At 44.4% G+C, this 13,796-nt stretch overlaps 3 protein-coding genes across 6 annotated transcripts; 2 read left to right on the top strand and 1 right to left on the bottom strand.

The window, feature by feature from the left end:
- Positions 1 to 929: 929 nt before the first annotated feature.
- Positions 930 to 3,257, bottom strand: LOC150047986 (uncharacterized). The gene is made up of 3 exons (XM_090356156.1): positions 2,844 to 3,257; positions 2,110 to 2,185; positions 930 to 1,681 (listed from the first exon to the last, which is right to left on the bottom strand). Exons 1-3 carry the CDS (start codon positions 3,065 to 3,067, stop codon positions 935 to 937), a joined length of 1,047 nt encoding a protein of 348 aa, XP_090212282.1. The 5' UTR covers positions 3,068 to 3,257; the 3' UTR covers positions 930 to 934.
- A 2,174-nt stretch (positions 3,258 to 5,431) lies between these two features.
- Polr1h (RNA polymerase I subunit H) lies at positions 5,432 to 8,492 on the top strand. Of its 4 annotated transcripts, none has more exons than XM_090356165.1 (5): positions 5,432 to 5,538; positions 5,618 to 5,773; positions 6,018 to 6,118; positions 6,727 to 6,836; positions 8,412 to 8,492. In XM_090356165.1, the coding sequence occupies exons 2-5, from the start codon at positions 5,638 to 5,640 to the stop codon at positions 8,434 to 8,436; spliced, it is 372 nt and encodes a 123-aa protein (XP_090212291.1). In that variant the 5' UTR covers positions 5,432 to 5,538; positions 5,618 to 5,637; the 3' UTR covers positions 8,437 to 8,492. The 4 variants fall into 4 exon arrangements, with proteins under 4 accessions (XP_090212291.1, XP_090212293.1, XP_090212292.1 ...); XM_090356167.1 differs by having other exon boundaries at positions 5,438 to 5,534; XM_090356166.1 differs by having other exon boundaries at positions 5,447 to 5,538; positions 5,606 to 5,773.
- A 1,884-nt stretch (positions 8,493 to 10,376) lies between these two features.
- On the top strand, positions 10,377 to 13,480 carry Ppp1r11 (protein phosphatase 1 regulatory inhibitor subunit 11). The gene is made up of 3 exons (XM_090356164.1): positions 10,377 to 10,652; positions 11,961 to 12,069; positions 12,980 to 13,480. The coding sequence occupies exons 1-3, from the start codon at positions 10,584 to 10,586 to the stop codon at positions 13,180 to 13,182; spliced, it is 381 nt and encodes a 126-aa protein (XP_090212290.1). The 5' UTR covers positions 10,377 to 10,583; the 3' UTR covers positions 13,183 to 13,480.
- Positions 13,481 to 13,796: the final 316 nt, after the last annotated feature.

Below are 13,796 nucleotides of genomic sequence, written 5' to 3'. Positions count from 1 at the left end.
CACCCCAAGGCCTGGGCATTGTCTCTGAGCTCTTCGGCTCAAGGGACTGCCTTACCCCTGGAGCCACAGCGCCACTTCCAGTTTTCTAGTGGTTAACTGGAGATGAGTCTCATAGTCTTTAGTGCCTGAGCTGGCTTTGAACCACAATCCTCAGATCTCAGCATTGAGTAACTAGGATTACAGGCATGAGCCACTGCACCCAGCCCCCGATGGCATATTCTAAGTGCCAGATAAAATGTGTTCATCTCCTGTTTTGTTACTATGAAGCACCATTAACATGTGCATGCTTACTCAGTCTCTCATAAATTTTATGAGATATTAGTCTCACTTTACAAATGAGGAAAATGAATATCAAAAAAGATAAGCAGGCCACTGAGCACTGGTGGCTTATGATTGTAACCATAGCTGAGATCATGGTTCAAAGCCAGCCTGGGCAGGAAAGTCCCTGAGATAGTCATCTCCAGTTAACCACCCCAATACTGGAAGTGGCGCTGTGTAGAATGCAACGCTCAGGGACACTGCCAAGCCCTGAGTTCAAGCCCCATGACAAATAACAACAACAAAAAAGCCAGTGAAACACAAAATGTATAAGCAACTGGAATAAACACAAAGCAACTAAAATCTACTCTTTTTTGCCAGTCCTGGGCATGAACTCAGGGCCTGAGCATTGTCCTTGGGCTTTTTTTTTTTTTTAAGGCTAGCACTTTACCACTTGAGCCACAACACTACTTCCAGCTTTTTCTGTGCATGTGGTACCAAGGAATCAAACCTGTGTCTTTGTGCTAGGCAAGTACTCCACCACTAAGCCAAACTCCCAGCTTATCTGGTACTTCTTATGTGATACAAATGGTAGTGTTCACTGAATCCTCGAGTGACATCTGGTAAAATAATACATTCAAGGGACACGATTCATCACAAAAACACTGAAACTTAGCTAATTTATTTGTCTTATTTGACTTTTCAAAAAGGGTGGCACAGCTAAGAATTTTCTTTCACATGATTTTAAACACATATTCACTTCCTTTCTATTCTCAGACTTTTCCATAAGAACATTCACTTTAATCAAACTTCTACTGCATGGCTGATAAAGTGGATATACAATGACTCTTTCAAACTCTTTAATGTCTTTCTTTACTCTCTTGTACTTCTCATGTGTAGACAGCTGGTCTTGGCTTTTTCTCAAGATCCGGTCCCTGAGCTTTTCCTCTGTAATTCCTCTCCCTCGAGTCATTCGCTCCTGATGATCTTTAATTTGTCTTTGTTCTCTCTCCTCTACCTGTTTTCTTCTTTGTACTTTTGGGATCAAATGCTCTTCCGGAACAATTTTTGGTAATGTTGTTTCACTGGGGGGTTGCTGTTGTCTATGAGTTTTGTTCTTAAATTCTTTAGTCTGTCCTGTTCGATGTATGTGCCTTTCTATCTGTTTCCTCTCTCTCTCCATTGCCCAAGAGTATGGTTTGGGTTCCTGTATCCTTAGTATTCTTTCACACTCCACTTCCGCCTTTAAATCCATGCCCTTTTCTGCAAACATTTCCACCATTCTTTCATTATAGTGAGATTCTGCTCTGGCAAGCCAGTAGTCAAGAGAAACAGCTTGCTCCCTACAGAGTGTTTCAAGCTCCTCTTGGCATTTTTGAGTTATCAAGTGTCTTGCTGCTGTTGTATGCACACCACCTAGATTCTGTTAAAATGAGGTTCAAAATTTCATAATGTGGTAATCTACTTACTTTGAACACATTTAAACAAAAACATACTCTCCCTAATAACACCTAGAAAAGATAAATGCTCCTTGTATTTACTTCTATGTAATCATTTTAATTTTACTCCCTTTACTCTCAGGCGAACCTGGAAGTTCTACAAGTGTAAATGGCCATAACCAACCAACTATATGTGAGTGTGTGTGTGTGTGTATATATATATATATATATATATATATACACACACACACACACACATATGTATATTCATATATTTGGGAATTTTCGAAATAATACTTTGTTGTATAACCATGGAAATGGCTGGGAAACATTTAGCAGTCTAGAAGGGTGAAAATGTCACTGGGCTCTAGGTAGTCTCACACTAAATGATAACTAAAGATAACTCATTTACCAAGATCTGTTTCTCCAGTGGGGACTGTTGACCTGCAGCAATCCTAGGATCTTTAGATACATGAGCCCAGGCCAATCTAGAAGATAAAAAAAGCCAAGGTAAATTAGAATGTGGGATATGTCAGCATATCTGCTCATTATTGCCTGAGACAAAGAACCAAATTGCTTTGGCCAAAACCAAGTCATTTCCCCATGAGAAATGATTCCACTTTTATAATGGAGAATAAGGAATGCTTTTTAATTTTGTTTTTGCTGGTCCTGAGGCTTGAACTCAGGGCCTAGGCACTGACCCTGAGCTTTTGTACTCAAGGCTAGCGATCTACTATTTGAGCCAAAGCTCCACTTCCCATTTGTTGTAGTTAGAGATGAGTCTCATGAACAATCTTGCCCTGGATGGCTTTGAACCATGATCCTCATATCTCAGCCTCCTGAGTGGCTAGGATTACAGACATGTGCCACAGGTACCAGGCCAGGAATGCTTTTAGTAAATAGAGAATCTTTCTTTTTTCTTTTTTTTGCCAGTCCTGGGCTTGAGCTCAGGGCCTGAGCACTGTCCTTGGACTTTCTCAAGGCTAGAGCTCTACCACTTGAGCCTCAGCACCACTTCCGGCTTTTTTCTATGTATGTGGTACCAAGGAATCGAACCTGGGTCTTCATGCATGCTAGGCAAGCACTTTAACCACTAGGCCAAACTCCCGGCCAATAGGGAATCTTTTATATGGACTCAAACCATACTTCTCCTGTGGATTCAGTGTGAACCATTCTGAATCTTGTATTTGTGATTGGCAAGGGAAAGAAACAGGATCCTTGGTAAGTCCAACTATATTTCTGTAAGATTGTTCAGTCTCCAAGTCTTTCTTGTCTTCTGAGATAATTTTAGACCTTTGTTTTATCAGTCGGTTGTTTTTCTGCAATTTCTCAAGTCGCGCCTTCTGTGCCTCTATCAACACATACAGCATCTCTACTCTGCTCTCTAATATTTTGAGAAATTTGCTCTTTTTTGCCTACCCATCCCTCTGTTTGGATGCTTGAGGTTATCAGCCATCCATCACCCTAAATCCATTTTGAGATAATTCTCTGTTGAGCCGAGGATGGAAATTTGAGTTATTCCAGGTTTATTTATAGCACAGACTGATGGTCTACATTATGAACTTTTTACATGTTTATGAGGTCATATTTAAGTCACTGAGAATGCCTGGCAATTCCCTTTGTGACTTATGTGCCACTTAACAGTGAAAAGCAAAGGCTAAATGTGAATTCTAAAGACCAACAAGGCTAAATGTGAATTCTCATTCCACACTTTCTTAGTGTGTCACTCAGGGAAAGTCCCCTCTGAATCCTAAATAGAGACTGGCACATGCTTGACATATGGTAAGTTCTCAGCAAATGGTAGCTGTCTGATACCTAATATTTAGTCTCATAGACTTCTTAGGCACATTGTTATTTTTAAGTGACCACCTTACTTTTACTTTACTTTTATTTCTTTATGTATAACATCTATTTGGCATTAATTTGTGATCCTAAATCCTCTAGACTACTTAGTTATCCTTATCACATATCTATGTATCTCTCATAGATAATAACATTGTATCTTTTTATTCAAGCATTTACCAATCTTCCCTAAAGTTCATGGGAATTCTTTTTACAGGCTTGGCTCAGTTGCTATCATTTTGTACTTAATACACCTTTTGTTCTAATTACTCATTTGTGTATTCTGAGTCGGATTTCAACTGTGCAGGCCCAGACTCAGCTCAAAGCCTGGCATAATTGCTTAATATTTATTGAACAGATTGTAAGCTCCTAATGGAAAAAGTCCTTGCCTTATAATACTTGAGTTCTTTTATTGCATTAGGGTAGTATTCATTCATGGTGGATGCTGAATGTCTGTTTGACTATAAAGGAAAGGATGTGGCTCAGTTGTAGAGTGCTTGCTTTGCATGCACTAGGTCCTGTGTTTGCTACCTAGCACTGCCAAAAAGATGTGGGAGGGATTTAAATTTAATTTTTATCTGAAAGGAGCTAAACAGAGTAAAAAATTAAAACTTCCTGTTATCATTAGCTCAGTAACAGATCTCCCTTTATCAGACGGAGAAAAAGAAACGTACGTTTTACCATTAGGCGAAATTATGGAATTCCTCACTTCAGCAGCTTGCTGCTGAGAGTCTTATCCCCTTCATCATGTCTCAGGTTTATTGCAGGAAAAAGCACATGGAATTATCTCCCAAGGAAAGAACAAAGCTTGTATCCGTATCCTGCAGAGGAGAAAGCAGTGATGAGTACAAAAGGTGCATGTAAAGGAGCTTAACTGCAGCTCTCAAGTTGAGTGGTTGGTTGTAGGAAGGCTAGAAGGAACTAGATACTGTCTAGATACTGTCCCTTCGGGACAAATTTCTACTTACATTGTAAGCTTTAGGTGACTAAGAATAGTAAGAGTTCCCAAAGACACTTATTCCCATGTTTTCTAAAAGATTAGGGGATGACAACTGTCAGTCCAATGGTTGACAACAACGATTTGGAGTTAGATGAATGGGGAGGTGTGGTATGAAGGTGTGTGTGTGTGTGTGTGTGTGTGTGTGTGTGTGTGTGTGTGTGTTGGGGGGGTGTCTTACGATCCGTAAGACACCAAGCTGCCTCAAATTTTATGGAATCCTAGTCTTACCCATTTGGCAGACACATAAAGAGAGACAATCTAATCCATTCCTGTTACACCACCTCCACAACCTGAGAACTCCATTAGAGTTCCACTTATTCCCCCCACTCTTCATTTTGTTCTGTACTAAACATCAGCCACACTACTCCGGACCCCCCCCCCCCTAAAAAAAAATAAGTGGATGGCTTCTGCCCGGAGGACCCAAAGAATACCAGAGCCGATCGCCCGCGGAAAGGCTTGTTTTTAACCACTGCACAGCCGCAATACAGGGAGGGGAAGGTCTCAGGAACCGCAACCGGGATGGACCTCTCTCGACGGCGCAACCAGAGCTCGGCCCATGAGGTACAGTTTTCGGGGAGAACTGTAACCACCGCCCCGTGACGAAGTCTCTGTAGAATGAGAAAGAAAAAAAATGACGAAGTATCTCAGGCTGGGGTGCTCGTTGGTTAAGCCAGCCGCAGAAGCCCACCTTTTCATCCTCGTCGCTTCCTTTCCCCTCACCACAGCCCCGAGCGGAGCCGGGCATCGCGCTCTGACGCCTCGAGAGGTTTAGATCGCGCGCGCTCCCGAGCCCGGGCGCGACTGGTTATGACGTCACTCCCCGCCGACGCAGGCCGCGTCGACGCTCTAGCCCGCCGGGCGCGCTCGCTGCTCCTCCGCCAGCGCCGGGCGGACGCTCTAGCCCGCCGGGGCGGACGCCGTCGCCTCTTCCGCTGGCTCCCCGGCGCGGAGCTCAGGCTTCTGGTTAGGGATTTCGGCTCCTGGGTCTCAGAGGTGTAGGTGAGGGGGGTCTCGGGTCCCCCCCCCTCGAGCTCGCGCGCTGTTTCTTCCCGTGATGTACTTGTAGTTCTCTTTGCAGCCCTCGCCCGCCTGTCGGCCATGGACGTGGGCAGCACTTGCTCCAGCTTTCATTCGGACTTGGATTTCTGTCCGGATTGCGGCTCGGTCCTGCCTTTGCCTGGGATCCAGGATGCGGTCATCTGTACTCGCTGTGGCTTTTCTGTCAGCGTGCGGGGTGAGAGGGTCCGGCGGGATCCCTCAGAGGAGGGCCTGGCGTGGAAGGGCGGGGAGGCGCAGGGAACCAGAGGGGAACTCTGGTGCAGGAATCCAACACTTGTTTTGTTTGGTTTGGGGCGGGGGAGATCAAAAACGGAAAGGGTGGGATGCAAAAGCGCCTGGCCTTACCCGGGCGGGGGGGGGGGGCGTTGCGGGTATTAGTTGCCACCGCTATTCTCACCATGTTTTTATGGCCCATGCAGACTTCGAAAGGAAGGTTGTGAAGACCTCAGTTGTGTTCCATAGCCTGGGAAGTACCATGCCTATGTCTATGGAGGAAGGACCAGAGTCGCAGGGACCAGTAGTAAGTGAATGAGATCAAGAACTGACTCCATAAAGTGGTGGAGGGAAAAAAAAATGACACGAGAGGCTGGAAGCGTAGCCTAGAGTGCTCACCTAACATGCACAAAGCCCTGGGTTCGATTCCTCAATACCACATACACAGAAAAAGCTGGAAGTGGTTCTGTAGCTCAGGTGGCAGAGCACTAACCTTGAGCAAAAAGTGTCCAAGGACAGTGCCCAGGTCCTGAGTTCAAGCCCCAGGGCTGACCAAAAAAAAAATGACATGAGGTGGTGGTGGTGATTACAGAGATACCAAGAGAAAAAGAGGGAGAGTCTTCAAAAGAATGTGATAGCTCACTTCTTATAAAAAAGTATAGAGTTAGCCAGGTGCAAGTGGCTCACACTTGTAATCTTGGCTACTCAGGAGGCTGAGGTCTGAGGATTATGGTTCAAAGCCAGCCCAGGCAAAAAAAAGTCCCTGAGACTCTTATCTCCAATAACCTACTCTGAAACGTGGCATAGTGACTCAAGTGGTAGAGCACACCCAGAGTTCAAGCCCGAGGAGATGTGGAGAGGAGGGGAAGTGTGAGCTATGATTAGGTCTAACTAATGCACCAGATTCTTTCCTAGGTTGATAGGCGCTGCCCACGATGTGGTCATGAAGGAATGGCCTACCACACGAGACAGATGCGCTCAGCTGATGAAGGGCAGACTGTCTTCTACACCTGTACCAAATGCAAGTAGGTATCCTTTTCCTTCCACCTGTCCCAGAGTGACAGACTTTTTTTTGTGTGTGGGTCATGGGGCTTGAACTCAGTTTGGGCGCTGTCGCTGTGTTCTTCAGCTCAAGGCTACCACCCTATCAGTGAGCTAAGCCTTACTTTCCATTTTCTTCAGGTTAATTGGAGATAAGAGTCTCAGGTCCTCTTAGGCCCTTGCTGGCTTTGAACCTTGATCCTCACTCAGATCTCAGCCTCCTGAGTAGCTAGGATTACAGGCATGAGCCACTGCGCCCGGCCTAGTGACAGACTTTGTTTGTTCATTGTTACATGTCACTCTACCACTTGAACCACATTCTCAGCCCTTTTTCTGATTGTTTTTTGTTTTGCTTTTGGTTTTCTTTTTCTTTTCTTATTTCTTTTTATCTCACTTGTGGGGCTTGAACTCTGGGCCTAGGCACTATCCCTGAGCTCTTCAGCTCAAGGCTAGTGCCCTACACCTAGAGCCACAGCCCTACTTCCATTTTCTAGTGATTAATTAGAGATAAGAGTCTCAGGTTCTTTAGGGCCTGAGCTAGCTTTGAATTGCGATCCTCAGATCTTAACCTCCTAAGTAGCTAGGATTACAACCATGAGCCACTTTGCTGGCTTCTGTTTGAGAATTCTGTTTTTGTAGTGATAATGCTGCCTTCTATTTCTGCTGAGTCATATTCTGTGATTTTTTGATTATCAGGGTATTTTCAGAACATTTTTAAACTATGAGAAATCTTGGAGGCCTGAGGTATTATTGGTATTTGTGTCTTTGTGTGTGGGGGGGTGGTGGGAGGTGGCACTCCCTAGGGAACTCTGGGTCTGGCTTCCTTCAAACCCTGATGCCCAGATCTCAGCCTCCTGAGTAGCTAGGATTACAGGTGTGAGCCACAGGTGTGTGCAACAGTCTGTATAATCTATGTTGGACTCTGGAACCTCATGCCTATACCTCCAAGATCCTGGGATAACAGACATTTGCCAAAATGCCCAAATCCTAAATCAGCATTTCTAGATTTTTCCAGTCCTGGGGCTTGAACTCAGAGCCTGAGCACTGCCCTTGGGCTTTCCTCAAGACTAGAGTTCTACCACTTAAGCCACAGCACCACTTCTGGTTTTTTCTATGCATGTGGTACCAAGGAATCAAACCCAGGTTTTCATTAAGAATATTTTCCAGTCTCTGCTTGTTTTCTTAACCTTTTATAAGCAGAAGATTTTCAATATATAAAAAAAGATTTTTGGGCTGGGAGTTTGGCCTAGTGATAGAGTCTGAATTTTAAATTTTTTTTTTTATTTTCTTGGTGAAATAATGGCTTTGAAGTCACTATTCTGTTCCTCTGATTCCTGAGATTTTTATGAGATTCACTTTAGCCTTTGATGTTTGTGTACTTCAGACAAAACACATTTTTAGTTATTTGGATGTTGGGATTGGAAGGATTTGTAGAGGAACCAGCTCTTCACAATGTCATAAATAAGACTCCATCCTTGGATATGTAGTTGAGTAGCTTATTTTACACTGCTAGAAGCTCTTCCTTTGGTTGAATGTAACAACTCCCTTTTTCTCCATAGGTTTCAGGAAAAGGAAGACTCTTGATCTGTTTTTCTGGATAAGTCAGCAATTATCACCCTCCTCCTCCTCAGAAGGTGAAAGTTGGGTCCTCATCCACCTCTTTGTTTGCAGTGCTTTGCTCACAAAGAAGTATTTGGATCATTATGTAGATACTACCATTGTCCCCCCAAACAAGTCTTATCCCTAATCGATTTAATTAAAATTATATTTTTCTATAAAACCTTGACATGTTATTTGTAATCTTATTCTATGAAGAATTTAAATGAGCTTACAAATAAATGTTTGTAAAGTAGGAAAAAAAAAGCCCACAAGGACAAAATCAGAGCCAGAAATGTGACTGTTAAAAAGAAATGATCAACTATTTGATGTTAACAAAAAGAATAGCAATTATAAGTATTCCCTCACTGTCTAAATCTGGTTCCTGAATGAAGGAAATAGAAACTGGGAATTTGATGACGGAAGCAACATAATGTTGACTGGGACTGTTTGGCACATAGATAAAAAAAATTCAGATATTAAGAGGTACACTTGCAGTGTAACGTAGGTGGGCACTTTGGACATTGTTTTACTGCCCATTAGCTAAATATATATTCATTGTAATAGATTTTTTTGTTGGTCATGGGGCTTGAATTCAGCCCGAATGCTGTCCCTGAGCTCTTTAGCCACAGCACCATTTCCAGTTTTCTGGTGGTCATAGGGCTTGATCTCTGCCTGGGCACTGTCCCTGAGCTCTTCAGCTCAAGGCTTCCACCCTACCCTTGAGTCAAGCCCCACTTTCTGTTTTTCTAGAGGTTAATTGGAAATAAGTCTCAGGTCCTTTAGTGCTGGGCTGGCTTTGAACCTTGATCCTCAGATCTCAGCCTCCTGAGTAGGATTACAGGCATGGCTGTTTTTGTTTTTTTGAGATAGGATCTCCCTCACTTTAGGCTGGTCTGGAACTCATGATCTTCCCTTCTTGGCTCCAAGTATAGCAGGCATTCAGCACCAAGTTAGGCTGGGACTTGCCTTTTTTTTTTTTTTTTTTTTTTTTTTTTTTTTGCCAGTCCTGGGACTTGAACTCAGGGCCTTTGGACACTGTCTTTGGATACTTTTTTGCTCAAGGCTAGCACTCTATCACTTGAGCCCTAGAGCCACTAATGTACTGAGGAATCAAACCCAGAGCTTGGTGCTTGCCATGCAAGCACTCTACCACTAGGCCACACTTCTGGCCCCTTTCCCATTTTTTTTCTTTTCCTCCCTTCCCCTCTCCTCTTTTCTCCTTTTTCTTTTCATATTAGGGCTTAAACTCAGGGCCTACGTTATGTCCTTTAGCTTTTTTCTTCTCAAAGCTGGCTAAAGCTTTACCACTTGAGCTACAGTTCCATTTCTGGCTTTCTGCTAGCTAAATGGAGATAATTCTCACAGACTTTCCTGCCTAGTCTGGCTTCAACTCCATGATCTTCAGATTTCAGCCTTCTGAGTATCTAAGATTATACCACTTGTGCATTTGTTCAACCTTTGTCTATTTCTAAGCCCCCCTTACCTTCCCCCAAAAGATAAACAAGATGAAAATAACAACAAAAAACTCTCCTGATTCCCTTTCTTGGAGTTTATTTTAATAAAGTTAATATGATCAGATGTACATAGGCATTGTGCCTTTCTGTTCCTCTCCGAAGAGTATCTTCCATTGAAAAACCCAAATGGAACAATAAGGATTCAGGCATTGGTCTTGATCCAGTCTCCACGATACCCCTCCACTTCACTACCCAGGGTTAAGGCCGAGGGGAGGACTGGCTCAGAACGCACGCCATTAAAGCTGATCCAACTCTGATCTGGCGTGAGGCCTCTCCCCTGTCTCCCTGCTGCGCTTGCGTGCTGCCGTGTTACGGCGGAACCAAGCCAGCGACGCCTGCGCTGTAACGCCCCCGTGGGCACTGCGGAAGTTGACTCGGGGGACTGCAGAATGCGTCACACCCGGAAGTGCAAAGCCGGAAGTGGAATTAGGTTATTCCCCCGGGGTGGGGAAACAAGAGGCCCAGTAGGAGGGGGAGAAAAAAATAAATAAATAAAAAAGCAGAAGATCCTGGCCACTACTGTGAACCGGATACCGATTCTCTTAGAACTCAGACACAGCGACAGGGAAGGGTGTCTCATCCCCCTCCCTCCCCTCCTCCCTCTTCTCAGCCCTAGCCATGGCTGAGGCAGGGGCTGGGATGAGTGAGACCGTCACTGAGACAACGGTTACCGTGACAACCGAGCCCGTGAGAAAGGCGGGGAGTGGGTGGTGGTGGGTGGTACTGTTTAGGGGTCTGGAAGATCCCCTTCCAGGAGGGAGGGAACAGGGCTCTGGAAAGTTGTTGGAGGGCCTGGGCATCGGGGAGGTGTGGGGTGGCTCGCCAGGGACCGGAGATGTCTTGACTGGCAGACATGGTGCTAGCGGCCGATCCAGCAACCCGTAGTGGGGAGTTAGAACGAGGATGTAGCTGTCGTTGTTTGGTCTGGTGGTCTGTTTAAGTAATAAAGGGAAATGGAGGGTTAAGGACCAAGGATGATGCTGGGAGGAAATGAAAGGCTGCGTGAGGAAGCAATAGAGGAATTGGCCCAGAAGCGTATTTTTCGTTAGATAATCCTTGAATCCAATGATGACCGAGCGTGGAAAGAATGGGGGAACCAAATAAGATAGCACTGTGAAATATTAAAAAGGTTTTTATCTAACTAGGAAACTACGTTCATAAGGCAGAAGATTGCATTAGGTTTAATAATCTGAATTAAGGGAGGTTAGAAGTAATGGTTACAGGAAATGCCATGATGTTAGAGAAAAGACGGGTAATAACGGAGGCTTGAAGATGAGAGAGGTACAGATGAAGCTTTCTTTTTATTTGGTGGTATTTTTTTCTTGCTTGTTTTTGTTTTGCAGACTTGTGCCACTAAACTTGGCAAGATTTTTGTTTGTTTAATGGGAAAAAGAATAGAGAAGGTCTTGGAAAAGAAAAGGAGATCAAAGATGAGTTACTGGAACTGAGAAAATCATTTGCATAAGGAATACCATCCAAGATGATGTAGGGAAGAAAATGAAGAAATATAGGATTATATTTTCATTTGAAGATTTGCTGGGACCTTCCGTATTTTGGGAATTATGTCTTTTCTGGATAACAATGGTTATTAAGAATAGTAAATCATACTTAAGGATTTGCCGAGGTTAAAGGCCTATCCCATTTTGCTGTTTTGTTGATGTCATTTTGTTTTGTTTTTGTCAGTCCTGGGCTTGAACTCAGTGCCTAGGCACTGTCCTTGAGCTTTTTCAAGGCAAGCGCTCTACCACTTGAGCCACAGCACCACTTCTGGCTTTTTGTATGTGTATGTGGTACTGAGGAATTGAACCCAGGTATTTGCGCATGCTAGGCGAGCACTCTGGGCTCCAGCCTATCCCATTTTTATCTTCTCCCAGCACTAGGCTTTTCTGGTGCTGTATCATCTGGTGGTACTGATTGAACTGGGAAGTGAAGAGGAAGCGATCTGGGAGGGAATGTAAAAGATCAGTAGGAACAAAACACTTCTCAACCTTCTAGGAGAATCGGAGCCTAACCATCAAACTTCGTAAAAGGAAGCCAGAGAAAAAAGTAGAATGGTCAAGTGACACTGTGGACAATGAACATATGGGGCGTCGTTCATCAAAATGTGAGTAAATTGTGGGCCCACAGAATCCCTAGATTCTTCTGCTTTCTCATGTTCACTGGCCTCCCAGTCATTTTCTTAGTGGCTTTCTTGGGCACTTCTCAGGGAAAAGAGATTAAAGTTGGAGAGAAGAATGGTAGGGTAGGGCTAGAACTTTGAAGTTCCAGGCCTGATAACAAGGAGGTATCAGAGATGAGAGAAATAGAGCTTCCGTTTTTGGCTTTTCTAGCAGAATAAAGTGGATGTGTGTCTGAGTTCTGATGAGGGGAGGGAATGCTGAAGAAGCTATATTCAGGAAGGTGGGAGGAGACAGTGATAAAAGTAGGAATTTTCAGAGATCCAGTGGGAATTGACTGGCTGTCTTTTTGTTTTTTCTTCTATCTTTCCTTTCTTTTTTTTTTTTTTTTTGTTAATTGTGAGGCTTGAACTCAGGACCTGGGCACTGTCGTTGAGCTCCTTTGCTCAAGGCTACCACTTTAAGTCACAGCTCCACTTCCAGTTTTTTGAGTGGTTAATCGGAGATAAGAGTGTCACAGGGGCTTTTCCTCCGTGTTGGCTTTGAACCATGATCCTCAGATCTCAACATCCTGAGTAATTAGAAATACAAACATGAGCACCAGTTCCTGACCTGTTTTTCTGTCTGTCTGTCTGTCTGTCTGTCTGTCTGTCTGTCTCTCTCCTTTCTTTCTCTTGCTCTCTTTCTGTTTTATTTTTTGGCAAGGTTTTGCTGTATCTAGGCCAGGAGGGCCTAGAACTCACTCTGACTGACCCAGGGTACCTTCATATACACTGTTCTTCCTATCTTACTCAGCCTCCCGAGTGCTGGGATTACTGGTATGTGTCACCATGCCTGGTTCTTAATTGAACATCTGTTCTTCCTCTTTTATAACTGGGCTCCTCCCTCCAAATGCAGGCTGCTGTATTTATGAAAAACCTCGGGCCTTTGGCGAGAGCTCTACTGAAAGTGAGGAGGAGGAAGAGGAAGGCTGTGGTCATACACACTGTGTACGGGGCCATCGAAAAGGACGGCGTCATACAACTCCAGGAGCGACCCCTACTACCCCTCCTCAGCCTCCTGACCCCTCCCAGCCTCCTCCAGGGCCAATGCAGCACTAAATTCCTCTCCCCTACCATTCCTGTGTCTGTCTGGCCCTGAATGTATCCATGTGGCTACCTGAAACTAAACCCTTGGTTTGACCCCTTATGTAGCTCCCTCCTTCCCTCTCTGTCTGATAGGGAGAAGAGGAAGAGGAGAATGGACAGAGGTCCTGGAATCCTGACTTGCTGCTATTCCAGAACCCAGGCCTTTGGGTTCCCCTAGCCTTCATTTCAGCCCCTTTGTCCCTGAGTTCCCACTCTTATAGGGATCTAGGCATCTTGGTCCCAAGCTCTTCCCTTTATTTTCACTGCCAAACTGCCTGTCCTGGGATCCAGTTATCTTGGCCCCCTGCACTGTCAACTTGAGTCCCAAACACTGAAATTGGATTTTCAATGATCCCAGCTTTCACTGCCAGGATCCCAGCCAGAATCCAGGCAAATTTGCTCCGGCTGTGCTTGTTAAGCTTGGCTTAAATATCTTCCATTTATGCACATATATAGTCTAATTCTTAGTGCTTGCCTGTGGGATATGAGAATTTATGGGAGACCACAGGGCTCCCAGCACTTCCCCTGCCCTTAAAAGGAGCCTGTGGAGAGGTCTTTGCCAGTCATTCACACCTCTAATGGAAAGT

The sequence above is a fragment of the Megascapheus bottae genome, chromosome 22 (genome assembly GCF_031878675.1).
Source record: "Megascapheus bottae isolate mThoBot1 chromosome 22, mThoBot2.hap1, whole genome shotgun sequence".
Classification (NCBI taxonomy): Eukaryota; Metazoa; Chordata; class Mammalia; order Rodentia; family Geomyidae; genus Megascapheus; species Megascapheus bottae.
This window is presented reverse-complemented; position numbering and strand designations above follow the sequence as displayed.

Excerpts from the sequence above, each read along its gene's own strand:
- LOC150047986 (XM_090356156.1), bottom strand. The coding sequence starts at position 3,067 with ATGCTGTATGTGTTGATAGAGGCACAGAAGGCGCGACTTGAGAAATTG. Across the intron at positions 2,186-2,843 it reads ACACTGAATCCACAGGAGAA|ATTGGCCTGGGCTCATGTAT; the intron begins GTATGGTTTGAG and ends TTTATCTTCTAG. Across the intron at positions 1,682-2,109 it reads CACTGGAGAAACAGATCTTG|AATCTAGGTGGTGTGCATAC; the intron begins GTAAATGAGTTA and ends TCATTTTAACAG.
- Polr1h (XM_090356165.1), top strand. The coding sequence starts at position 5,638 with ATGGACGTGGGCAGCACTTGCTCCAGCTTTCATTCGGACTTGGATTTC. Across the intron at positions 6,119-6,726 it reads CAGAGTCGCAGGGACCAGTA|GTTGATAGGCGCTGCCCACG; the intron begins GTAAGTGAATGA and ends ATTCTTTCCTAG. Across the intron at positions 6,837-8,411 it reads TACACCTGTACCAAATGCAA|GTTTCAGGAAAAGGAAGACT; the intron begins GTAGGTATCCTT and ends TTTTCTCCATAG.
- Ppp1r11 (XM_090356164.1), top strand. The coding sequence starts at position 10,584 with ATGGCTGAGGCAGGGGCTGGGATGAGTGAGACCGTCACTGAGACAACG. Across the intron at positions 10,653-11,960 it reads TTACCGTGACAACCGAGCCC|GAGAATCGGAGCCTAACCAT; the intron begins GTGAGAAAGGCG and ends TCAACCTTCTAG. Across the intron at positions 12,070-12,979 it reads GGGGCGTCGTTCATCAAAAT|GCTGCTGTATTTATGAAAAA; the intron begins GTGAGTAAATTG and ends CTCCAAATGCAG.